Below are 24,677 nucleotides of genomic sequence, written 5' to 3'. Positions count from 1 at the left end.
CTTGCCGCTGGCCCCCGCCATCCAGAAAGTTGCTAATACAATAGCATCTAGCCGCCTGTTGCACCCTAGAATTCGCTTTAAGATCAACAAGTGGTTCGTCTAAGAGTAACAATGCTTTCTAATGTGGCCGCTTGTTTCCAGTGCGGTGACTTCTGCGAGAAGCTGATTGGTCGTTGGCGCGGCCTTCGACGTCGCCTCTACGTATTCCGAATGTTGCGAAAGCCAAAATGAATTTGGCTCCGATCGTCGGCTGCGTGCGTGTCTGAGAGAACTACTTTGAAATAATCCCTGATACTTCGCTGTGGCTGTACGCGCGTGTAGCCGGATTTTAAATTTAACCCACCCGCGTTTCATCGATGTCGTTCGGGAGTCGATTGGAAGACGAGCCAGAATCTACCGAGGAAATTATCGCCAGCTTTCACAGCCACGATAGCTTCGAAATAAAATTCCATATAATAACGATTCGCGTTATCATCGCTAATTACTTTTCGTCACTTTTACGACGAGAGTGTCGATAAAATACAGCTTGGATTACTTTTGTCGCAAGATTCAATAACTACGGCTACTTGAAAAGTAAAAAGGTACAAACCATAGGTAAGTAGACCGTAGGTATTTATGTACATTCATATTTACATGAGAACAGGTGGAAACACGGAACCTAGGTAGGAGAGTTTATTTTGTCAAATATTATAATGAAACTACTTCATTTTGAATATTCTTTACATTTCTTAATATTCCGTATATTCTGTATATATTTCGTATCTCGATACCACGTAAATGCATGAAAATCCACAGTCTAGAAACGATTAAAGATTATTTTATATATTTACAAATGGATACGCGCTCCTAGTTAAAACTCGATTTTGTAAAACTCGGTTATCGGGAGATAACCATAGAAGAAATCACATACGAAAAACGGCGATAGATGACAACTGTTTGATCTCGACCTTTGAGTGATTCTAAACGAGGATAACGGAGAACGATATTAGAACGTCGCGACGAATGTCACGAATGAGAATAGACGGATATTAATAAGCTGATGATATTGAAAAATCTGTAGGCCAGGCGTTATTTTACTTGGCTCGAGACACGATTGCATCTGATCAACGTTGAAAGCGAATGAAAACGTGGTGGCAATCTAAAGTTTCATACGTTGTACCAATCAAAGTGGAGTACTTTCGATGATTTGGTGGCTACTTTCGAAACTGTGCCGCGATCACCGCCATAAATCGAGCGGTGAATTTTGAACCGGACCGATGAACGAGAATACGAAACGGTCGCTGCCAAGCCACTCGGCTAATTACAAGACCGAGTCGTCGTTCAGGCCAATTTGCAGCGCACGAAGTTCACAGGGACACCCTCTCGGTTTACCCATCTCTCGGGCAACAACTTCTCGTCGATGATACACCGGGTCTCGAAATAGAAGAGCAATGACTCCTCGAAAAGAACTTGACATTGTCTTGTTGGCCACCGGTGCGTCGGTGTGTCACGCAGAATTAAGGAAAGCGCGTTCGTTAAAAGAGATTAAAAGAAAGAGGATTAAGGAAAGAGAGATAGAGAGAGGGAATTAGGATTTTCCTCGTAATCCGACTATTCGTTGAATCGCGAAAGGAAAATATTCCTTGGAGAACATAACGTTTCTTAGCAAACAGACAGGATAAATAACGACTTGGCACAATAGAAATCTCGAATTGCAACAGACTACGAATTACACGTTCGAACTATTTATTAGTTGTGACGACGATCACTTTGTATTTCAGGGAGTGGCGTAAGATTTGCGAATGTTTTACCGGAAATTGGTTAAACCTGTGACGCGGCCCGACTAAAAACATTTTCTTTTAATATAACGAGATCTCCCTTGTTTCACCGAGTTACAAACGCTACGTCTTTTGTATATATTTAACAAATTGGCTACCGGAGTGACGCTTTAAGATTAATTTCAACTTGATTCTACTAATCTGATCAAAAAAATATTTCCTACAAAGGTCGATCTCCACGTAGCTGGGGATAAATTGCAAAAATGCAAAATATCTAGGAAACTTGTTATTCGGTAAAAGATCAAGGTAACCGTGATACTTTAAATTATACGTAATTCTTTTTATTGAAGTTGGCATCGAAACGAATTCAACGTTTCTCGAATAACTTGTTAAATCGTTTAAATAATCATCTATTATTAAAATGCAAAATTAAAGAAACAAAATATAATCTTCAATAAACGTTTTGATAAAATTCCCTGCGACAGCCAAACGGATTTGAATAAAAAGCAGAAGAAATAACAAGTGTTTTCTCGTATTTCGCAGGCATGGAGCAGTTCGAACAACTGCTAACGTGCGCGATATGTCTGGACCGGTACAGGAACCCGAAGCTTTTGCCATGCCAGCACAGCTTCTGCATGGAACCGTGCATGGATGGCCTCGTTGACTACGTGCGTCGACAAGTGAAATGTCCAGAATGTCGAGCGGAACATCGTATACCCTACCAGGTGAGCGATCAATTCTCCAAAGATTTAACAAACAAAGTTAAAACTACGCGCCAATGTTGAGACTATTAACTTTCGAGACTTTCCTGCTCCTTAAAAAGTTATTACTTCTTTAACCACGTTTTCGCGACCGACGTTGTCGACAGACCGCGGCTTCTATAGTTCTCGCGCAAGTTCGCGAGAACAAAAGCAATTATAAGAGGTTACATCTTGGTCTCCTGCTCGTCCTAAACTCGAGAAAGCGAGAGAAAAACGGATATCGATTTCGCGAATTAGGATTCGTTTGCTTCGTTCTCTGAAACGGGCGGTTTGACGTCAGCAGTGAATCAAAAAGGAAACACAGAAGTAAGCTGGTCGGGACAAAGCAAGACTTTCGCGAAACACAGATGTACACGCGCAAAATTAAATATACCAGCGTACGAGGTTTTTGCTTTAACAATGTATAATGTGTGGCCTCATCTTTATTCAACGAAGCCACCGCGACGGCGTATCCCTCGCAAAATTGGATAAAGTTTCGCGTTTCATCTAACGCGTCTCGCCAACCATTTGTCTCAGTTTCTTCCCACCCTAAAGGTGGTAACCGACCGTTCGGCGTCAAACGTAACACAATTGTCCTTAATTAAAAGCGACGATGCGAGCGAACACGAACGACAAACGGGAATAAATGGGAACAGGAGAGAAAAAGAAAGAGAAAAAAAGAAGGGCAGAACGAAGGAATCCGGTCTAGAAACAGTTCTCGTATGAAATTCAATTTCAGGTAAAAGCCGTACTCCGAGATCAAAGTTATCCTTCTGTTTGGAATTTCTTTCGTTTCATTTCGAAGGAGAATCATGGTTATTCCATTAAGGGAGACCGCAGCGCGGTTTTAACTTGTCTCGTATTGTCGCCAGGGTGTACAGGCCTTCCCGACCAACGTGACCCTGCAAAGATTCTTGGAATTGCACATCGAGATCACTGGGGAGCTACCAGACCCGACCAGCGGTCAAACAATGGAACGTTGCGGCGTTTGTTCGGAGAAGAGCTACTGCTCCCTCTGCGTCCACTGTGAGAAAAAGTGCTGCCCTGAATGCAAGGACGCTCACATGGACATCCTCAGGCGTGAAATCACGCGCATCAATTCCCAGGTAAGCCGTAAGGGCCACGTGCTCACGTGGAAATTCTTTTAAGAATACGTCGCGCTACCACGGACCTTTCGCCGTAAAAAGAATCGCGTTACTTGCCTATTTACTCCGTGGAAATCTATTTTTGGCCAAGATATTAACCTTACGGAGGACTGACGAGCAGACTGCCTCTACTTGGGTGCAAAAAAAGAAGATCTCGTCGTAGAAACATCGACTCGCTAAGGCGAGAAAAACGATTTCACGCTCGGACACCATCCATCCCTTTATCTTCGCCCTTCGATTTCTACTAATTTGCTGATTCCGCTTCCCTGGCGATTAAAAACTCCCGGACATCAATGGAGATCGGAATGCAATAATCTGTTTGATGTTGATGAAGATTCAAAATAGATCGTACAGAGTAGATTCGCGATCGATTTCTGCTTCTCTTTCCTTCGCCTTTAGCCATTGTTTCCTTATCTTTGTCCTTCTATCTATTCTTGCCTCCTTTTATCCTTTCCCTCGTTCTCTTCTTCCTCCTTTCTTAATATTTTATCTCTCCCACTCACCTCGTCCTTCCTTGCGTTCCCCACGTTCCCCTGTTTCTGTCGTTTCTTCCCTTCCCTATGCCCTATTTTCTTTTCTCTCTCTTTTCACATTCTATTCACATTCACAGCCGAAATTCGGAAATTCAGGATCACCCCAACCGATCAAACATCCACTCGGCATACGCGATTCGATTTTACCTAGTCGTTGGAAAAACGTGCCGAGTCATACGTTTTTCACCGCGTGACTTTCAGTCGCTTTTATATCGGTTAACGACGCGCACTGATTTCACCGGCGATTCCCATTTCCACCTGTTTCCTCTCCCATCTCAGCGAATTCGCAAAATTCCGTACGATAAATTGTTAGAAAAAGAATAGAGAGAGAGGGGCAACGAATGGAATTTGTAAGTTACAACAGCTAAGTGAAATCATCATAATTATACGTATGAAATGGACGCGTTAACAACGTACCTGAGTGGGTGGTAACACGTTTTCCACGAATTCGCCGGCAACATTGCCCGGGGGATAATAAATGCAAACGAAGTAAAATTTGCCGCTGTCATCGTTGGCCAATCCGAGACCTATCGATTCCGTATTCTTCCAAATTAGTTGAGTGAAATGACGCACAGATTGCAAATCTTTTACATCGCACACACCATATTTGAAATAGTTACCCTCTGCGTACCTAAGGACCAATTAAAAATCCACTCGATTACTCGCTATTTCTTTCAAATGTGAATTCAATTGCCATAACGAATGTACGTTAATAGAAATTCAAGAAAATTAAACCTCGCGAAATTTTCGGCTCGAATGTAAAATTTCTATTTAACGTGCATAAACGTTCGTTAAATTATATTTTGAAAAATGATACGAAATTTTAATGGAATTTTTAGTTCAAGTTGTATTTTACATTTAAATTTAATCTATTAACCGGGTTGTCCCTTGAAAAACTCTAGAATCACGGAATTAAAAGTTATACATATTTATGATCTCTGGGAAATATGTATTTCTGCTAAATATCTTATTCGGATTGTTTTCGAATCTCACTAATATAATCATGAGCCTCGTTTTAAGAACTTTTCTATAATACACGTAAAATATCCGCAAAAAGTTTCTAGAAATGTTCGAACATCTTCGCGATACACCGTAAACTGATTGAATTATATAAGTTAAAATAGCAACTTTAAAATACCAACCACATTTCCAGCGGATCTTTCGGTTTAATCTCATAAGGGAAGTCCCTCCAGAAACTTCGGTATATGTTTTCGCCATAATCAGGATCCGATCTATACTCGAGAACGTCTTTTTTCGCTATTGTGTCCGCCCATTCCTGCGCCCGCTCGTTCAACTTGAAAAGCATTTTCATTTCGTAAACGTAAAATCTCGCTGCAATGCCTTAAATTCTATTCTTGCCGTCTTAAATTTCAACGTCATGGAAATTGACTAAGGATCGCGATGTTATCGCGTTAATAAAAATGTACAGCGGCAGTTCTTTGAGAAACGGCCGCGTTCAATATTTCATAGAACCTTGTAAACGAGCGCGCCGCGTGAAGAATATTTCCGGATGAAATAAGAGCAGATCCTTGTATACCTTATCATCGATTTCTAATGGAGAGGAACCGTGATTGGCGCGATATTCATTATGCAGCGTCAGGAAATCTGCCACGAAATTCAACGGGAAATTCCTGAAACAGAAAAAAAAAACTAGGTTACTCCCTGTCCACGAGACACGACGTAACAAGCGTTTCAATCCGTTGCTTACTCCATTTTTAATTTAAACGCTTTCAATAGTCGGAGACATGTTGATTGATGTTTGCAAGCGGATATTTGAAAATATGGCAGGTGTGCTTGAAGGCATATCTTGTAGGTTTCAAGGATTTTTAGAAAGAATTACACGGCTACATGTTTCAAATCGACGATGACTTAGGTTATACGAGTCATGATGGATGAACAATCGCGAAACAAATTCTCGCGCTCGTACATATTCGTTCGTAAATATCGGGGCGAATTTTAAATACAAACAACAATGTTCGAAACAAGAATAAACTAATTTCACTATTTGCAAGATTACGTTTACGAGGTTATTCGAGGTCTCGGATCAGATAACGATTTTTAAAGATTTTTATGATAATTTTTGATGTTCCAGTAACCTTTCGTGTTTACTTAATTCCCCATAAATATTCTATCAATCGGAGTGTGCGTTCATGACACAACAAATTTAAACATTAAACATTGTTCGCGTAACAATAGTCGTTTCGACGAGGAGCACCGAAATCCTCCCCGACTTCTCGAACAACCCAGTGAAATTGCGGTTTCGGGGTGATTATGTCGAGTGAGGTGGTTTTGAAATTTTAGATAGACCCGGAAATATTGAAATGGAGTTGCGTACCAAGCAACTAGATTCGATCGGGATGAATACCGCGAATTCAGGTCAACATAACCGCGTACGTACAAATACGTGCTATGTATGTGCAATGCAAAAATAACCGGCCGGTATATTTACCCGCTCCTAATGTATTCAAAACAAACGCACTCTCCTCTGCGATGCGAATTCAGCGTCTAAAGGGAACGTGAGACAGAACGCACCCCATGTGACGGTCAGTGGAAAATCACGACAGTGAGAAATGGAGATGTTTTCCATTGGACATCTTCGCCATAGAGTTAGCTTCTCAAAAATCACCATATATATAATATATATGTATCATAATATAATATTTCAAATATTCCAAATATACGAATATCTCGATATTTCGTGATAAAGAGACGCAAGTTTCAAAATATTCCAAAATCGAGTCAAAAAGGAATAATTTTTCAAAGAAGCTAAACGTATGTGTATAATATCTCCAGCGTTTAATAACGCAAATATCATAAATATTGAAATCTATAGTGCTAGAAATATTTTACCTGTTCGTTACGAGCGTCGATCGTACTCGATACACGCATCCGCACGACCGAGCGACAACTAAAATCAACAATACGCTACGCAATCGCTGTGACTCGAGGCTGTCAATACGCTACGCGACGGTTGAACTTCGTATCGAGAAGGTTACCATTCCAAATATTTCAAACACTTTAATTACCCAAATCTACACCGTGTCGAATATATAATATTCCAACTAATATAAAGTTCCAATTAATATACATAGTATTCCAAATATCTTAAATAGTCGGATCTATAATATTGGAAATAATATAATATCCACTAAATAATACAATATAAGCACAAATACTCGCATCTTAAACACAGCTCCATCGTAAGCAGGGCTTTTCAAATATCCGAAAATCTCTGGAGAAGGAAATAATTTCTAGAAATTGAGAGCGCAAGATTTTGTCTTTTTCCAACGATTCCATCGATTCGATAAAAATTCTGTTTACAGATACGCAGGGGGCTGCACAGGTTGCAGGACGCGCTGGCTTTGGTAGAGAAAAACACATTGGGACTACAAACAAACTGTGCCTCGGTCGCGGAAGAGGTGGACGAGATTTATCGGAGGCTGAGCAAGGCTTTGAAAGACCGCACGGAACATCTGCGTAACGAGGTCGATCGATACCTGGGCACAGAGCTCAGAGGCTTGATTCAGCTCAAAGAGAATCTGGAATTGGAAATCGCGAATATCCAGAGCAACTGCGATTTGGCGGAGGCTCACATCAATGAAAACGTGCCATGGGACGATTCCGAACTCCTCGATACAAAAGAGCTTTTCCTGCGTACGGTGGAATTCATCAGGTTCGTCTCATCGCCTTTAATCTAATTTCCTTTCTTCTCTTTTTCTTTCTCTTTTGCCACAGACCTCTCTCGAGACCCATACAATTAGAAAATATCGTAGAATCAGCCACTAGTTTCCTTCCTGCTAATATCGATCCTCATATTTTCTTGCGGAAATTTCGATTCCTTTGGCCTCCTCCCTAAACCGAAGATATTTAATCTCCCGTATTTCCTTAACGAGCCACCCTTGAACCAGATGGAAGCCCTTATGGCTTGTATTACGAAAAGGAAATTCCTCGCAATGTCTGTTTAGTTGTAAAAGCATGCGCCGGATTTATGGAACACGTAATACGCCTCACGGAAATTCAGATTAAAATTCGTTGAATCAAAGAAGCGGAGTTTCCTTTAAGGGTACTCGCAACCAACGGGACTGGAATGCAATATAATTAAGTACAGAGAACTAACGAAACACGAATTTAGTTCGAATCGCGTCACGATTGCGTTTTAATTGTATTTCATCGGTGTAGAAGTGACACGATGGAAGTGACATTAAAGGGAATCGAACGACGGAAGTATTTTGGATTTTACAGGACCAGGATCTTTGGAATTCGTTTCCTATCGTTTATAAGCGTCGTTAGAATCTAGAAACGACCTGGATCCCATGAAAATTCATTGTGGACTCTGCGGAGAATAACGATCCCCTTGAAATATAAAGTACCTTAAATTTGATCCACGAAAAGGCAATCTGCTAGACGCGTATTTCGTTTTTCGTGCTTTATCGAGCGTCAAGTTTATCGTCAAACCAGGCCACGATCCCTTAAATTACGACTACCACGTTTCTCGTTTTCTTCCATCGCGAAAAGTTCGCGCTGTATCATTTCGCTCAACGTTCAATTAAGAAGCAACAAATTTTACGCCGAGCCGTGCGTTTTGTAGATAAGCGGTACGTTTGACGCACGATGCCTGCAGCCACGTACACGCGTTCCTCTGCCATAAATTTTCACGAAATAAAACCCATGGTTACATACGCGGTCCGTGAAACATAATTCAGACAATGAAATGATAAATCATCCTTTTTTTCTTTTTTTTTTTTATCTGCGTTCCCACCTCTTAATTTTTCTTCATTCAGTGTTTAATCTGCAGCGCGCGTGTTTGACATTTTCACGCGATATACGGCAATTTTTTAACTCGCCAGCTGCGAGATCGTGAATGGCCAAGTATTTATTAGTTTGCCGGTGGATGTAGCGAGTAGAGGAAGCTAACGTAGAGAATATGAAGTGAAATGCAACGTAGAAAGTAGCTGAACTCTTTGAAGACTCTATACATTAAAAATAACCTTTTAACGTTTCACTGCGTAACAAAATTCGTTCCATTTGAAGATTACAGGGGGAAATATGAAAATATCACGAGCAAAAGGATACACGTATTTCAATATGACGTAGTCAAAAAGAGGAACCATTTGCATTCGATTCAAACGTATTGTCGTCTAGCAGTAGATGACAAACGTGTCAAGTTTCGTGAAAAAAAGAAATAACGGCGCGCCTAATATCTAAAATATGAAATCGATATTTTCGACGTAAATATATTTCAAGAGAACTCGACAACAACATTTGGTAAAAAAGTTGCGTTCGCGTACAAAGAACGAAAAATGTGATTCAGATATTTCCTTGCGTGATCCGCGTTTTTAACGTGTTCGTTTCTACAAGACAATTTACAAATTTACTGTAAACAATGAAATATCACGACGCGGATCACCGATAGAACGTAATTAATCATCCAATTTAATCAGCTGGTTTCTTTCGAGAGTATTATTCTCCAAGGAGAATATTCCTGCACTAGTCAGACACCGCGGTCGAAAAATAATGAAAGTTGCGTTGCAATTTTATGGAAAGCACGTGGCACGTTTGTACGCCTCCTTTTTTTCCAAATTGCTTCTCCGATATTCCATGAAACTTTTTCCACGGCGAAACATGGACATGCACCTGAAACAAGATGCACAACGGCTCCAGATAACTTTTACACTCGATCTTCCGCGGCGCATAATGTAAATGGAACCTTTCATCTTCCGAACTTGTCGAAATTCTGCTTACCCTTCCACTTCGTACGCGACACGGCAGCATACTAACCACCTTTTAGTTTCAAACAGTGTTCCCTGTTTTCGCCCGTTGCGGTTATTATTCTCGCGGAGAAAAGATTACCGAATAGGAGGGACGAGAGACGCGCGTAAGAAACTCCGCGAAATATTTAAAAGCTCTCCTTGATACCGTGATAAGTATGAGCCGAACAAGGGCACAAACAAGAGATCAGCTTTTTCGTATAAAATGCAAAGGCTGGGAAAGTTCGAGACACTCTCAGAACTTTAACACTTTTCGTTAATTCTGTTAACTTCTCAGGTAACGAAATAGTTGAACAAACAAGTTTATTTATAGCGAAAAGATGGCGTAAATAATTACTTTCTAACTTAATAATTAATTTAACCGTGTTATAGTCTTCGGATTTCTCTGTTCCAATTTTATTCTTGCCTTTAATAATATAAGAAAAGAAGAAGCATAGAATTGAAAGGAGAAATCGTGCGCGTCGAGGGTAGTCTTCTCGTATTTTCCCGGAATATCGGAAATTTATTGAAAACGGAAAGTCAGAAAACGGATTGCGATGGAAAATACTTGGAATAAACGCAGCAGAATTAAACTAAATTCGTATTTCATTAATTTTCTAAATTTAACTACGACGCTACGATTATCCTATTTCGAAAGGAGTCGGATTTATCGTTTTAATTAAAACGTGTCAAGGGACGTAGAAAATATTTCAAAAACGCAAAGGAGTTAAGCTAAATTTATGTTTTATCATTTCTCCAAATTTAACCATATTATCAACTTCCTCGAAAGGGATAAGAGATTTGAAAATACAAAAGCCACTCCCTAAAACGTACTATGTCCCTGAGATATAAAAATCCTATTTGTCTTTCCCCAGGAACAAATATTCAACTTCCGCGAGAATTAACTAACCGTCTAACAAAAATTTGCTTGGCAGCGGATCGGTGCTCACGCCAAGTCGAAAAGAATTCCTGAAAGTTGCCCTCGTTAAACGAAACTTTTTACTAAATCCCGGGAACCTGTAGCTGACTCGCAATAATGTAGCTCGGCAAGAAAGGCAAAAATTTCGTTACAGCCCGGACTAATTTACGATCCTGGTTGCAGGAACTTCGAGTACGAAGCCGGGGATTACAGTCGGCGAGTGCGTTTTGTAATGGCGCACGATCCGAACCAACTGGTCCTCCATGTAGCCGGTTACGGCGAACTGAATATCAAGCCAGAAACCGGAAGCGGAGGATTGCTGGGTAGCTCGAGCAGTCTAGCACCTCCCGGAGGATCACCGGGTCTCATGAGAAGCAAAAGCGACCATCGTCTGGCTTCGCAATACCGGCAGCAAGAGGAAGAGCGACTGGCGAGAAATCGATACGTGCCCGAATACGAGTAATTATCCCTTCTACTTTTTCCTCCAACGTTTATTTATCGTTCGTTCGTCTTTCCGTGACAAAAAAATTCGACTATCTGCTAACTAATAGGCCGGCCGTAAAACGGTTCACCTTCTTTGCATAATGGCGTTCGATTTTTCTAAATAGAGAACCATACACCGGCGAGAAAAGTGATGCTTTTTTCGCCGGCGTATCTCTTATCCTTATTCTTCTTTTTCCTGTCAAGATGCTCGGGCTAGAAAAAAAAAACATAGAAGAAATAAACCGAGGGAGATAGATAGAATTTGTGCGAATATTCTTAGAGATCAAGGGGAAATGTATTGCGCAGGTTATGGTTGCTTCGCGCGTTAGAATACGAGTCGGGTCTACTGTTTATAAAGTAGTTGGCGATACGTTTTGCAACCGAAGTGGTAACGTTTATCTCGTCAAGACAGGGGAAACTTGACTCGGGAATGCGTGGCAAATGATTTTACAACGATCTTCGAGTGTTTCGAAGGGAACAATGCGGCACACTGTGCAGCAAAGAAGTATCTTTGAATGGAGAAACTGTAGTCCGACGAAAGGACGTATCTCTCCGAGAAAATGACGACGGCAAGAGAAAAAGAGACATTTCGTTGGTAACTAGCTGACCGGTAAAAACGTGTTTGACCGTGGACGCAGATTACTTTGGAGTATTGCCAAACGGCATCCGTGGTGGGCATACATTTTTCAGGATGTCCCACATATCTATTCTAGCAAATGTTATAAATACACGAGGCTCCACTGGCTGTATCTTTTTCCTGGCGTGGGCCGGGCAACAACTTCCTCGAAGCCGAAATAGGCATGGTCGAGTTTAATTACCGGTCGTTTCGTGTAATACGCACACCGGCCGGTCTAATAACCCACCTAGTCAAGATGTAAATAAAAAGTCCTCTTGATATATAGAAACTCGCGAAGGTGAGTAGGAGACTTTTACGAGTACATTATTTGTGTTATACGCAGCATTTTGAAATTTTGTTAGCACCGCGACGGTATCCGACAGTTGGGATCACGTCGATGAAGTTGGAAATAAATTTGAAAATGTATATAGAAGTTACAAGATATTTAGCGCAAGACTATAATTCGCCAACATGAGAAAAATATTTTAACAGTCCAGTTATCCACCGTAGTGATAAGACTCGATATTCAGCGGGACCATCTCTGACTAATTTTTTAATAAACATACAATTGCAGTGAACATCTTGTAACTTTCACACGTATTCAAATCGGTTTCAAACTTTGTCGATATAATCACGACAGTCGTGTCTGACTACAGTCAGTGACAATTAAATATCAAAATGTTTTATATAACATGTAGTATATGTACGTAAAAGTTTTCTATGCTAAATGTGCAAATAACAATTAATTAACGGAAACGTGCAACCTACGAACGCTATAGCGTACCGTGTCCTCGATACGGCTGCAAGAAACTGCAATTAACGACGTTCTCGTTGCATGTCTATTGTCGCTAATTCGGTAGTTTTCTGACTGATAATCGAGGGTAGTTATATGAAGCTGTAGCATGCAAATTCGTCAGCCTGGTTCGTGCACCGAAATTTATTACAGCGACTAGTCGGCATTTATTTGTTTTACCAGCTAGCTCGGAGAACGACTGAATTTTACTCGCGCTCGAAGGGACTTTACGCAGTCTACAAGCATCGACGATTTAAAGTTGCAATTTCAATACAGAGACTTGAATAATAGTAGTTGAATATTTGATATTCGATGTTGTATTTCACAGTAGCGTGAGAGTAACTGGAAATTACTTTTATCGGTTGTCAACGTTCCCATCAAGGCAAAATTGTACAAACGTTTCGAGAAAACGCGTTTCCAACTGACAATAGACATATCAGTTGCTCGCGGAACAGAAATATTTCATATTAGGGTCCTCTTACACGATAATTTACCAACTAATGATACGATGAATCGACAAAAGTTACGAGTTATTGGCCATAAACTGTTCTTTTCTAATTTTAGAATTTTACATCAAACAGAATAACGAACGGTAATTTGTGAAATTGTAAAAACAATTTTATCATCGTGTACTGTATAACTTCATTTGTTTTATCACCAGGCTCGTTATTTACAACTTGCGATTTGTAACTTGTGAAACTCTATTAATAACATCAATTCGATTACGCGAGAGAGCTCCGAAACGAACGAATCTATTTAAATAAACGTTGAATAAAATTTGCTAAAGTCGAATTTCAAGTTCGATATTGTTTAATTTCCCGTCCAAAAGCCTTCATAAATAGAAATTAATATCTCGCGTTTCGAACGTGCAAGAGATTGCGCCACATGAACAAGACGCAGCACATTTGAACGAGATCAATTATCAACACCGTACACGATCGTTCTCCTTGCTGATCTTCTCTCATTATACGAAGCCATCCCTGTGTCTGCGAAGCGATAATTAAGCAACACTTGGATAAACCCGATGAATCTATTACTGTGCACTGCCTTGAAAAGCAGATAACCCAGTTCCAGAAAATCGCGAGCAAGGAAATGTAGCGTTTTCATCCGTGCCTCGAATTCCATTCGAAGAAATTAATCGTTAAAAGTGAATATCGTTGTCCCTGCAACTAGTGAAACGAAAGATGAATTATAGCGGAAAGAGGAACAGAATCGCGTTAAATTTTAATCTCATCCTCCTGTTTTTACGTCCATCCTTGTGCTTCTTTTTTTTTTCGCCGCTTCGATTTCGATGGGATCGTTAAAGCGTGCACTTACAAAATTGCTATTCGTTAGTTGTGCGACGTATCTGCGACACGTGTCACTCGAAATTGCTAGGACAGACGATGGCCGATCACAATGCAGAGACGCTTTATTGTCAGATGATCTTAGTTCGATTAGAGTGGACGTTCCAGCGGAATTGTTCATGACAGGCCGAATAGTATTGGGATATCTCCATCTTCTTCCATCGTCTTGTCCCTAATTCGTGGAATTCATTTCAAACATTGGAAATCAAATTTTCAATATGGTCCATGTAGAATCTTTCAAATTTAATATTCGAAGGAATTCAGTGAAGTTTAGCTAACGAAATTAATTCCATATATCGTATTACGTTTGTAGTATTAACTGTCTAGCATTTTCTTCCGCTGTCTTGCTCCAAATTTGTAGAATTAATTCGAGAAATTAGAATTAGAATTTTTAATATCGTCCGTCTAGAATCTTCCAGATCTAACGTTCGAAAATACCAACGAAAAAATCTTCCATTCTCTTGGCCCTAATTTATAAAATTAATCCAAGACGTGAAAATCGAAATTTGTAATATCATTCGTCTAGAATTTTTGAAATCTAATATTCGCAAACACCGACGAGGAGGAAATAATAGAATTATTGTTGCGACAGGTACGATGCACCAGAATACGAAGTGCCGAGGAACAAATCGAGATACAGAAGTCGATTTATGCGACACCGGGACGGGGACGATTCGGATGGCGACTCGAGGTCGACCGTGAGGTTTACGTCGACGCCACAGGAGCCCTCGGGACTTCGTGAACGTGTCCTGGACACAGAAGACGCGGCACGCGGGCCACTTTCCGGGATTTTTCGACTCACAGACTCGCCGCGTATTATGAAGAAGCTTCAAGAATACGAGAGAGCCGGAAAAAGAAAGAAGGAGGAACCGGTGTCACATCCTGCTCAACAACCTCAACCACCAAAACCTCAGGTTAATGAATAGCAATTTCACCCCTTTAATTCCGACCACGGTTATTTCAACGCTACGAAACTCTTCCACGAGTTACTTCAATAAAATACTCAGTACTTTTTTTGTCTCGCTTGTTTTCGATAGAAAGAAAAACTATGCAGGGAATTTAGCTTGTAACTACAGTATATCGCACGCGAATCGTTGAATTTAATTCGAAAAAGCGAACCTCTGTTTAGCCGATGCCGTTCAGTTTGTGCAGTTTTAACGGTGGTTATCGATTTCCTGGTCGACTCCCACCTCTCGTAATATTCTCAACGTTCCCGTAGCTTTCTCGACTAAAGAAAACAACAGCCGGCGCCAAATGAAATTATCGTGTTTACAATTATACCACTGAGATCGTATATTTCGAACGATCAATTCGATTCGACCACGACAACGTAAAGCATATATCTGCCTGATCAATAGTCGAGATCTTCGTCTTCTCGAACAACGAAAACTATCGTTACGATACATGTGAAAACCATTTCTAAATTAAATCGTTGACTCGATTGAATTTCTCAGTTCGTCCAATTCGTACGATCGTATTTAGTTTGGACAGTGACGCCACAGTACAGAATTTTCACACGGATTCCCATATTATGACAGGCGATATACGCGAATGGATCGTAAGAGACGGTTCGATGGGCAAGCTCGGCGAAAGTAGCTTCGAAATCCCGCGTTATATCGCTTGGATGCGATTCAACGGGAACTAAATTTTTGATCGTTCGATCTATATGTGTATAGTGCCGATACACACGACTCGCAGGAAAACGTATCGCTGTCTCTATGGACACGAAAAGGGAATAAATCTTGAATTTAAAGTAATTGAATATTTCACGCCGGAAAACAGAAGCGTGCCGCAATATGAAATGTATACTTGATCTCGATTCATAAATATGTAAATAATACGAGACACGAGTGAATAAATTTAGTTTGTAGTTGGCCGTTGTATATTTTTGTACGAAATTCTATTATAATACAAATGAAACATATGAATACACGAATATATTTTGCTCATCAAGAAAAAAGGTTAATCTGTTTCTCTCGTGTCCACTATGCGACAAATCCTCTCTCTTTGTCCCATTACCACACATCAATCAAGGTTAGCATTTTAATGCATCGTCCACGCGTGTGACGAATCACACGGTCAACGTGAAAAGATCTCGACTTGTCCGTAAGCACCTAATCACCAACGAGTAATTTATCCTCAGACTTGGCTCATACAGGAAAACAGGAGAAAGGAATAATGGAATGTTTAAAAAATTTGTTAAAACAATGGAATATGAGAAAAGATGTTAAGCCATTTAGCAGGAAATTTCCACCAAGTTATCGTAATGTACTCGTTAAATATATTCTTTTTATCGCGTAGGTCCAAGTCAGAAAAGTGCCGACAGCGATGGCGAGACAAACCAGCGAGGATGACGAGATTTCTAGGATTAAAAAGCAGAACAAAACGGCGGCCACACCTGCGACTGAAACGCTGGAAGAACGACAACCAGTATCCACACCTACACCTGTTCATCCACCTCCAAGGGAACAGTCTGAACGAGAACCGGAAGAACCTGCACGAAGACCGATGCCCGCGAGGTTCGTATTTAAAATTATGCTTCGTTTTGGCTAAAGTAATCCCTGCACCTGTCCGATTTGTTAATGCAATAAGCTCGCTGAGACAATTCAGATACCTGTGATTGATAGTAAAATATACAACTCGATCGAATTCGCCCATAACATTAAGTCACCAGGATCTCGGTCTGCGCGCGTTCCAGTAGTAGAGGCGCGTATCTAGTCGGACAGGCTGATTTATGCCCACCCGATAGAAACCAATCGGTTCGATGGAATATTCCAAGTTCCAGAGGCGGCTTCTACTCAATCTCATAACGTAGTATTACCCTGTAATTGGTGAATTATGTGTGTGTGTGTGTGTGACAGTATTAACGAGACACTTTTATTCCGGAAACCATTATTCTTCTTATCACTTTACTTTGTACGAAATGTGATAACTGAAGAACTATTTAAAACGACGATAAATAATTTCGATATTTAGAAGGTAATTTGATAGCGTTCATTTCTGAAGGTTCAAGTAGCAAATTAGAGTCTCCTTTCTTGATTTTCGTTTTTTCTCAAATATTGGTCTTTTTTAACTCTTGAATTATACTTTGCTTGCCCAGCATGCCTCGCAGTTTGAACTGACAAACGAAAGGTCAGCGTAATATATTCTTGAAAATGCTTCTAAAATAAAAGAGATTCCTATCGACATAGCGAAAGTAATTTTGAATTAACGAACGTAGGAAGAGATGAGAAAATGATTGAAAATGAATGGCGGCAGTGTCGGTCAATAGAATCCCGAATTGAACAATTCCGCACCTATGATCCGCTGTTGATCGTTTATGCAGCAGTTTATACCGTGATCTGGAATAGGATTTTGGAATACACGCAACCACAGAATGGATGAATCGTAGGCGGATGATTGCGTTATACGAGATCGAACAAAGAGAGCCGCGATGTAAACTAATGTCATCGGTACAAATTACGTACGAATGCTCGCTACTCTATCGAGTTTACTGACTACAGGAAGTCGTTAATTGAAATATCGTTGCTCGTAGGAGAACTTCCACGGATACCCACACTCCTGCGACGAGAAGCGCTTCATCAGACTCGAGCACGGGCTCCGAGAGCTCAGGAGGATCAGGAATCCGCAGCACGGGTGCACCATTCACCGCCGAGGAAATGAAGCAGAAATACTTGTCGAGAGCACCGACGTCGAACGCAACATCTACGATCTCGTCGCCGCACAGCGGCACACCACCGACTGCCAAAGACACCGCCAACGCCTCTCCCACTTCGCGATCCTTTCAGAGCCGTTTTTTAGGCGCAGGTAAGTTTCTACTTTAACGGCCATACCGTTACGCGAATCAACGCGAAACGCGTCTAAATTGGACATCGATCCTTCTTCTAACTCTCATGTCAATACCTTTCTGTGTGTTCTCGTTTAAAATTATTTATCTTCCCGGCAAGTGATTTCCGACTTCAAGTAGATCGTGTATATTTGAACGCTACAGGGGACGAGCGAGATAAATTAAACTGACAATCTGGTTACGAGGAAACAATTTTAAAATTCGATAGAGATAGAAGAGCAATATTATATTTTATATTCTTGAGCGTATGCAAAGATATTTGCAAAAGGTATTTGCGCATATCCTTATCTCTCAACGAAACGTCGATTTTTATCAGGTGCTACGCGTTTCATTTTCGTATGAAAGCGCTGCTAGGAGATACGAACGTTCATATACTTGGGTTTAATTAATTATAAATGTAATGCTCACTCGCAAATTTGATAATATCAGAAATTCATCGTGATAACTTCATCGTCGTCGATCAACGGCCATCATCATCGGGCAACGTCGAAAATTTCCGGTATCGACGTAAGGATTACCGTGAAATATCCTAGAACCGATTATTTCACAGATGAACGTTTAACGACCCAAATCTTAAGGTCATTATGATTATACCACGGGCGCCATTAACGAATCCACGTCCGATCCAAACGACGTTTCTCGAAAACGTAATTTCGCCTGGAAAGCGAAACGCGGAAGACCGTTTGATATTTATTTGAACGTGTACCGGATTTTCACATATCTCTGTAGGTAACCGCGCAGCCCCGCCGCCACCCACGCAACCACCCCCAGCGGCGCGAGAGGAAACGGCCATAAAGAAGAAGGAGGAAGAGGAGGAGGACGACGAGGAAACTAGTAGTTCCTCGGAGGAGACGGAATCCGAGACCGAGGAGGAATCGGAAACCGATGCACATCCGTCGGGCACGACGACCTCGACAACACCCTCGACCACTGCACAGGATCGTCAGAGAAGCGAATCCGCGATGGCGAGGACAGATATCGGGCCTCTGCTCGCTCGAAGCGCAGAAGCTAGACGAGGTAGCAAGGAAGACTCTCCTACGACCAGGCAAGTATATTTTCTGCCGAAAATTCTAATTCGAGGGTTTCTTGTTTTTATTAACAAGTAACATCGTGCGAGAATCCATCGATCGACGTGTATACGTACGTGGCGAGCATATAAATAGAGAAAGATAGACATAAATTCAATTTGTAATTATTCTTTGGAATTAAAAATTCAAAGATCGTGTTTGAAGGCGCAGTAGAACCTTGATTATTCAAACTAATCTCACGTTGTTTAAGCAAACGAATAACGCTATTTTCGTATAGGAGAAACTCGTTTATTTTCAACTATTTTTACAAACGTTAACATCAAACGAGAGCAGAAAGTTTCGAATAAAAATGTAGCGATTTACTTCGTGTTTGCTTTTGTTATTCAAGGGACCATTCTCAGACGTTCCAATTTGTTCATTGTTTCGTTGGTCGATGCTCCGATAATTAAGATTCTACTGAACGAAAAATATATTTCCAACGCCTACGTTATAGAGGAAGAATGATAATGAAACAGTTTATGATACAGTTAATCGAATCTACGAGTACGAATCTTTATTTAAATTAAACGATCTCGTAAATTAAACGAGAAGCTCTAACAGGGTGATTTTTTGCGTCCATCGCGGGATCAAATTTTGCAAAAAGCAATGCAAACGAGGGGTTCACCGCGTGTATCCGGGGATCAATTTATATCTTTCGACTTGTTTCTCTATCTTAATAAATAACGACGGTGATGCGACTTGATTTGAAAGAGTGAAAAATCAATAAATAGCGTGGACGAACGGTGTACCAAAAGTTTTATCGTAGCAAACGACGTCGATAGGAGAATCGATCGTAACTTCGAACTGTTTAACAATAATCTTTCGGACGATATCCCGCGACGAACTCTCGAGCCGTAAAGCTTCGAGAATCGGTCAGAAATTGCTAGCGATGTTTAAACGATGATGTACACGTAGAGAATACCATCGTAAAGTCGGTTAGAGATCGGTACAAGGAGATTGACGAAACGTACTGATAATTCGGGGAAACGCGCGGTGACAAGCGTTAAAGGAAAATTGAACTAGAATATCGAGCGATGTCAACTCGTGTCTCAGGTATTCGTCGCCGAGAGGAAGTCCCGCGCATTCGGTGACGAGCCCGACAACTACGACGACCACGACGCCGACGGGCGGCGCCGCGACAACGCCGGCCGGCTACACCAGCAGGTTCGTAGCACACGTAGATCACGGTCAGAATCATCAGGCCAGTTCTAATTCCAATAACCCCCACGACCGTAATCGTTTTAGGACGTTTAGTGACGAACACGATGAACCGTCAAACACCGATCGTGTCGAGGATTACGAAATCGCGGCTAAGAACGCGGATTACGATATTGTCGGTGCAGACGGATCGATGGTTAAACCGCAGTCGAACAAACGAACCTATATACCGGACGATAGTACGGACACCGACGAAACGATCACCTCATCCTCCTCCTCCTCCGCCACTAGATTCAAAAGTCTCGAAGGTAACGGTAACGATAGTCGAGTAGAGAACCGCAGCGAGGTCAACGAAGACGCGTTAATGGAAGGTCGTTCGGGGAACGACGTGAACTCTTCGTTATCCGCTTGGACCGACCGACGAGCGTCGCTCGCTCAACCAGCTACAATTCCAGATAATGGATACCAGCCAGATAAGACTGCGAGTTCCAATGGATCCCTGGAAACCTCGCGAGAGACGGCCATCAACGGTGACGGAAGGAAATACGCGAATGGATCGAGCGATAAATCCAACAACGTGGAATCGAGTTCGGAGAGCGAATCCGAGAGCGGCACCGAGAGCGCCACTGACAGCGACTCTGAAAGAGACGAGGAAGAGGACAAAGAATCCAGAGACGAGAATAGTAACATAATGAATAAAAAGACTGAAAACCCGGAGCAAGGTCGAGCCTCGGATATCCAACACCTGAACGATACCAACAGTGAGGATGAATCGAACAGTTCGGAGACCGACGACCAGACTACCGTATTAAGCGTACCGTCCAACTCTCATTCCGAAAATAGTTACACCGTTCTGGAACGATACGACGATAGAAGCACGAAGCGGCGAAGCTCCTCGATACTCGATGACAAAAGTATCGAGGAATTGTTCGACGACAACGGATGGGTGATTACTGATCAGGATCTGCAGGCAGAAAAACCTCGGAGAATCACGAAAGGTTTCAAGTCGATCGATCGCAATGACTCGGGCATAAACAACGAAAACACCGACAATGAATCATCCTCGAACGACGAGAAAAGTAACGTTCTGGATAGCGATACGATCGACAAGGAGGATAACGAAAGGACTGAAAACGAGAACGCGTTAAACGTATCCGAATCGTCTGAAAGTTTATCGAGAAGTCGAGCGTATAGACAAAGTAGCATTGGCAAGAACGGTTGGCTAGTGTCGGACGAATCCGAGACTGAATCTGACAGAGCCACTTCACCCGTGGAAAATTCTACGATCCGAACTGAGACCGATACGACAGAGGCGTCGAAGAATGTAGCGAGTATCGAGGATGAGAGAATGAATGACGATGACGCGTCAACACCGACATCGACCACGGTGAACGAGAAAAAATCTGAAAGTGGCAAAGATTCGATCGTGGCCGACAGCGTCGACGAGAACGGTTGGGTGATCCTAAACAAGGTGAACAACTCGTCTACGGGGAAAAATATCGAGGGCGGAAGCATGGACGAGACGAGCACGATTCGTTCCCAAACGACCGACCTCGTAGCGAGATCTAACATTGAGAACGGTGCATTAGTCGCGAACGCTACCCAATCCAAAGAGACCGAGACTTGCAACGAGCACGAGGACACGCCTGGTGTCGATATCACTATACCGATGCAAATGGTAACCACCGTTTTCTGTGTGTCCGTACTGTGTTACAGCGTTCTAATCAATCTGTTCCTGTAACCTGTCTACTATACACCTCTTTGCCCATTTCTCACCGTATTTACGTTCACGCCTTCTTTTTGTCGTTGTTCGTCGGTGTTAGTAGTAAAAGACTGCAAAGACTACTCTCACGGATACAGACGAGACTGTCTCGATTGCAAGATACGACGCAGCAGTTTCTTCGTTCGTTATTTTTATCCTTGCGTTCGTTCGCTTCGATTCCCTCTCGTTCTTCGTGTTTCCTTCGCGGCAGGAAGGAACGCCGGCCTCGTGGAACGTTTGTTTTAAACCGTAAAAGAGAAACAGAGATCGCAAAGGAAAGTGTCGAACGTAGAAAGAATGGAATTCCTCGGACTCTTGCTCGGCGAACAATTCGTTTACCTGTGTTTCGTCTGAACTCGAGCGCTGGCTATTTGTCGCCTCTTTTCGCGAAACTGCTGCCCGGGATCTGGCGTCTTCTAACGTCTTTCAATCGATATCATCGACCATTCATTCACGTCGGATCACAGACATTCGAAACAAAAAACGAACGAACAGAGTATGCATAATATAACCGATTAGACCTCAATCGAGTATTTATTGTATGGTAAAAAACTTGCATTTTATATATTGTGATAATCGTACGTACGATCGTAAGAGTAACTTTTTGTTCCTACGTTGATCACCCGCGACTATTAATCCCCGCATTGCTCAATAAACGTAGCTTCGTAGACGCGGAAGAAAAATTAAGAAACACCGCTCTAGTCGGCAAAACTAAGCGTAGTTCAGCGCAGTTAAAGAAACCGTCCTCCTACAGTGCAGCTTAAGTCCACGCTGAAATAAACGCTTTTGAAATCGTTCCCATTGAGAACACGGCCGCGCTAATGGCACGTCGCGAGACGAAATGTGACGCGTAAGACTATTACGATTACAGTGGTTACGTATTCCAACGAACTGGCTTTCTCACGAACGAAACATCTAACGACTGCGACGCACATATCCATAAAAATCTGTGTATATATATTTGATACATATCTAACGTGTCGAATTCGTCGGAACGTCAATTCGTCCGACTACGCATCCACTGTAACCATAGCCTAACGCGTGACAAGCCATTCCCGTTAACCCGTGATCATTTTCATATCATTGAAACTTTTTGTACTCTTTTTCCTAGTGAATAGACTTGCGTCAGTTTGTTGGTGTGGTAAATAAACTGCATTTCTTTGTGATAACTCGTATTATTTATTTCCCTGTCAACATGTCCTCAGTTTAGATAAGCATATAACAGAACAACGAAACAGAGAAATGTCGTATCCCGCCTGCAAATCTCTATACTGTCTGTTCGTTGTTATTACTCGTATCTTTCACGCGTCTCTGTTGCTTGTTTTTTCTTAAAATTGTATTTATCGTTTCTTGTCACCTCAGTTTCCCAAGTATCTTTGTCGTTCGCTCTTCTTATTCGTATACTTTGTTGTCATTCCTTCAGAAAATACGTAACAAGCGTAGAGAATAAAAAAAGAAGAAGAAAAATGCATCTTTATTTATTGCACTAACAGATTGAACGTTCTCGTCTCAGAATCATGTGAAATCCTCTCGTTACTCGTTTACACGCACCACCCCCCGCCCCCAACCCCTAGCGAGAAATTTCCACGAAGGCGCTCGGCTTTCCTTTATATTTAAGACCTCCCTCGAACTCTGTTGCACCACATCAAGATGCACGCACGCTCATACCACGAATTTACAGCTTACTCGACGAAAATGTAGTTCCGAGGAGAAGGTAAAAATCGATCCACGTGTAAGAGGCTCGCTACGATCAAGGTATCATACATGTTCGTTGTCGACATTGAAAAACTTAGTATTGGATGGTTTAAAAAACGATACAAGGCTTGTTCCAATCAAATTATCGAACAAGCGAAGCTATCGTTTGCAACGTAGATAGATTAATCGAGGTTTTAATAATTTAACAACGACAATTTGGACCTGACACCGCTTCTTCGAATCTGATTAACCTGTTTGCAATCACGCGCCAGATATCTCGCGATATAGCGTCGTTCGTGTAACGATGAAAAATGATTAAAAATTTTATTAAATTGTAAATTAGAAATCGATGAATCAACGTCTTGGACGGATAGGTGGCAGCTTTTTACAACTATGGTATTTATCACACTATGGTAGGAGAACGATATTCTGAATTTTTTTTTTATGAACCTGATTCTCTGTCACGGAAAATATTTTCGATATTTTGATAAAAATATTTGTTCACGAAATATGAATAAATGTGCAACGTTGAATGAAGGGCGTGTTATACGTGTAGGAAAAAAAGGCTCACTTGATTTTACCTATAAATATTGAAAAAACAGACACGTGAGATATTTCATCCTTGACGCTGCATGAATAATATTTCATCGTGCGATATCTCGTTCGCGGTTACAAAGCGGTTAAGTGATTTCCATTCGAGCTTCCCTAATAACGATGAACTTTATGGACCATTAAGTAACATCGAATTCGAAATTCACGAATGTCAACGCGAGAACACGCGAAATATTACGTAAGAAACTAATGTGACCGCATTATGCACGATACGGAAAGTGCCGAGGTATGCCGTAAAGGGTTTAAATATAACCCGTTTGTTACTTTAAATATCCTACAGCTCGGATAGTCAGTGGATCTATATCGGTCTGTAGTCTACTTGACTGGAAACACGGATGTTATTCCAATACGTTTTAGCGTTTGGCGTTCACTAAACGCGGTAGCTCGAGAATCATCTCGAGATTTTAAAGCGAACGGTACAAAAAAAAAAACGTCGTAGAAACTGCCGAACCACCGA

The 24,677-nt window shown here is 41.5% G+C and overlaps 2 protein-coding genes across 8 annotated transcripts in view; one reads left to right on the top strand and one right to left on the bottom strand.

Moving 5' to 3' along the window:
• The window catches only part of LOC117216570 (cilia- and flagella-associated protein 251-like), a 52,091-nt gene extending 46,003 nt beyond the window's left edge, over positions 1 to 6,088 (bottom strand). The window contains exons 1-4 of the mRNA XM_033463368.1: positions 5,884 to 6,088; positions 5,713 to 5,806; positions 5,318 to 5,469; positions 4,593 to 4,806 (exon numbers count right to left, since the gene is read on the bottom strand). Of these exons, the coding sequence (XP_033319259.1) occupies positions 4,593 to 4,806; positions 5,318 to 5,469; positions 5,713 to 5,806; positions 5,884 to 5,888 (465 nt within the window). The 5' untranslated portion in view covers positions 5,889 to 6,088. The remainder of the gene's footprint in view (positions 1 to 4,592; positions 4,807 to 5,317; positions 5,470 to 5,712; positions 5,807 to 5,883) is intronic.
• LOC117216568 (RING finger protein nhl-1) overlaps positions 1 to 24,677 on the top strand; it is a 56,563-nt gene that overhangs the window by 25,374 nt on the left and 6,512 nt on the right. For 3 of the 7 annotated variants that reach the window (XR_004489386.1, XR_004489387.1, XR_004489388.1), the window contains 10 exons: positions 2,301 to 2,482; positions 3,370 to 3,603; positions 7,499 to 7,848; positions 11,025 to 11,300; positions 14,672 to 14,993; positions 16,381 to 16,598; positions 17,615 to 17,886; positions 18,656 to 18,971; positions 20,047 to 20,157; positions 20,239 to 21,829. Coding sequence is in view for 4 of the 7 variants with exons in the window: in XM_033463357.1 (XP_033319248.1) it covers positions 2,303 to 2,482; positions 3,370 to 3,603; positions 7,499 to 7,848; positions 11,025 to 11,300; positions 14,672 to 14,993; positions 16,381 to 16,598; positions 17,615 to 17,886; positions 18,656 to 18,971; positions 20,047 to 20,157; positions 20,239 to 21,892 (3,933 nt within the window). In the remaining 3 variants the exon portion in view is untranslated. Of the gene's footprint in view, positions 1 to 2,300; positions 2,483 to 3,369; positions 3,604 to 7,498; positions 7,849 to 11,024; positions 11,301 to 14,671; positions 14,994 to 16,380; positions 16,599 to 17,614; positions 17,887 to 18,655; positions 18,972 to 20,046; positions 20,158 to 20,238; positions 22,582 to 24,677 lie in introns of those variants that run through there. The other 4 variants (XM_033463359.1, XM_033463358.1, XM_033463357.1 and 1 more) reach the window with 3 other exon arrangements.

The sequence above is a fragment of the Bombus bifarius genome, unplaced genomic scaffold, assembly GCF_011952205.1.
Source record: "Bombus bifarius isolate JDL3187 unplaced genomic scaffold, Bbif_JDL3187 scf7180000010271, whole genome shotgun sequence".
NCBI classification, from domain to species: Eukaryota; Metazoa; Arthropoda; class Insecta; order Hymenoptera; family Apidae; genus Bombus; species Bombus bifarius.
Note: the sequence above shows the minus strand (reverse complement) of the source record. Positions and strands in the feature narration are given on the sequence as shown.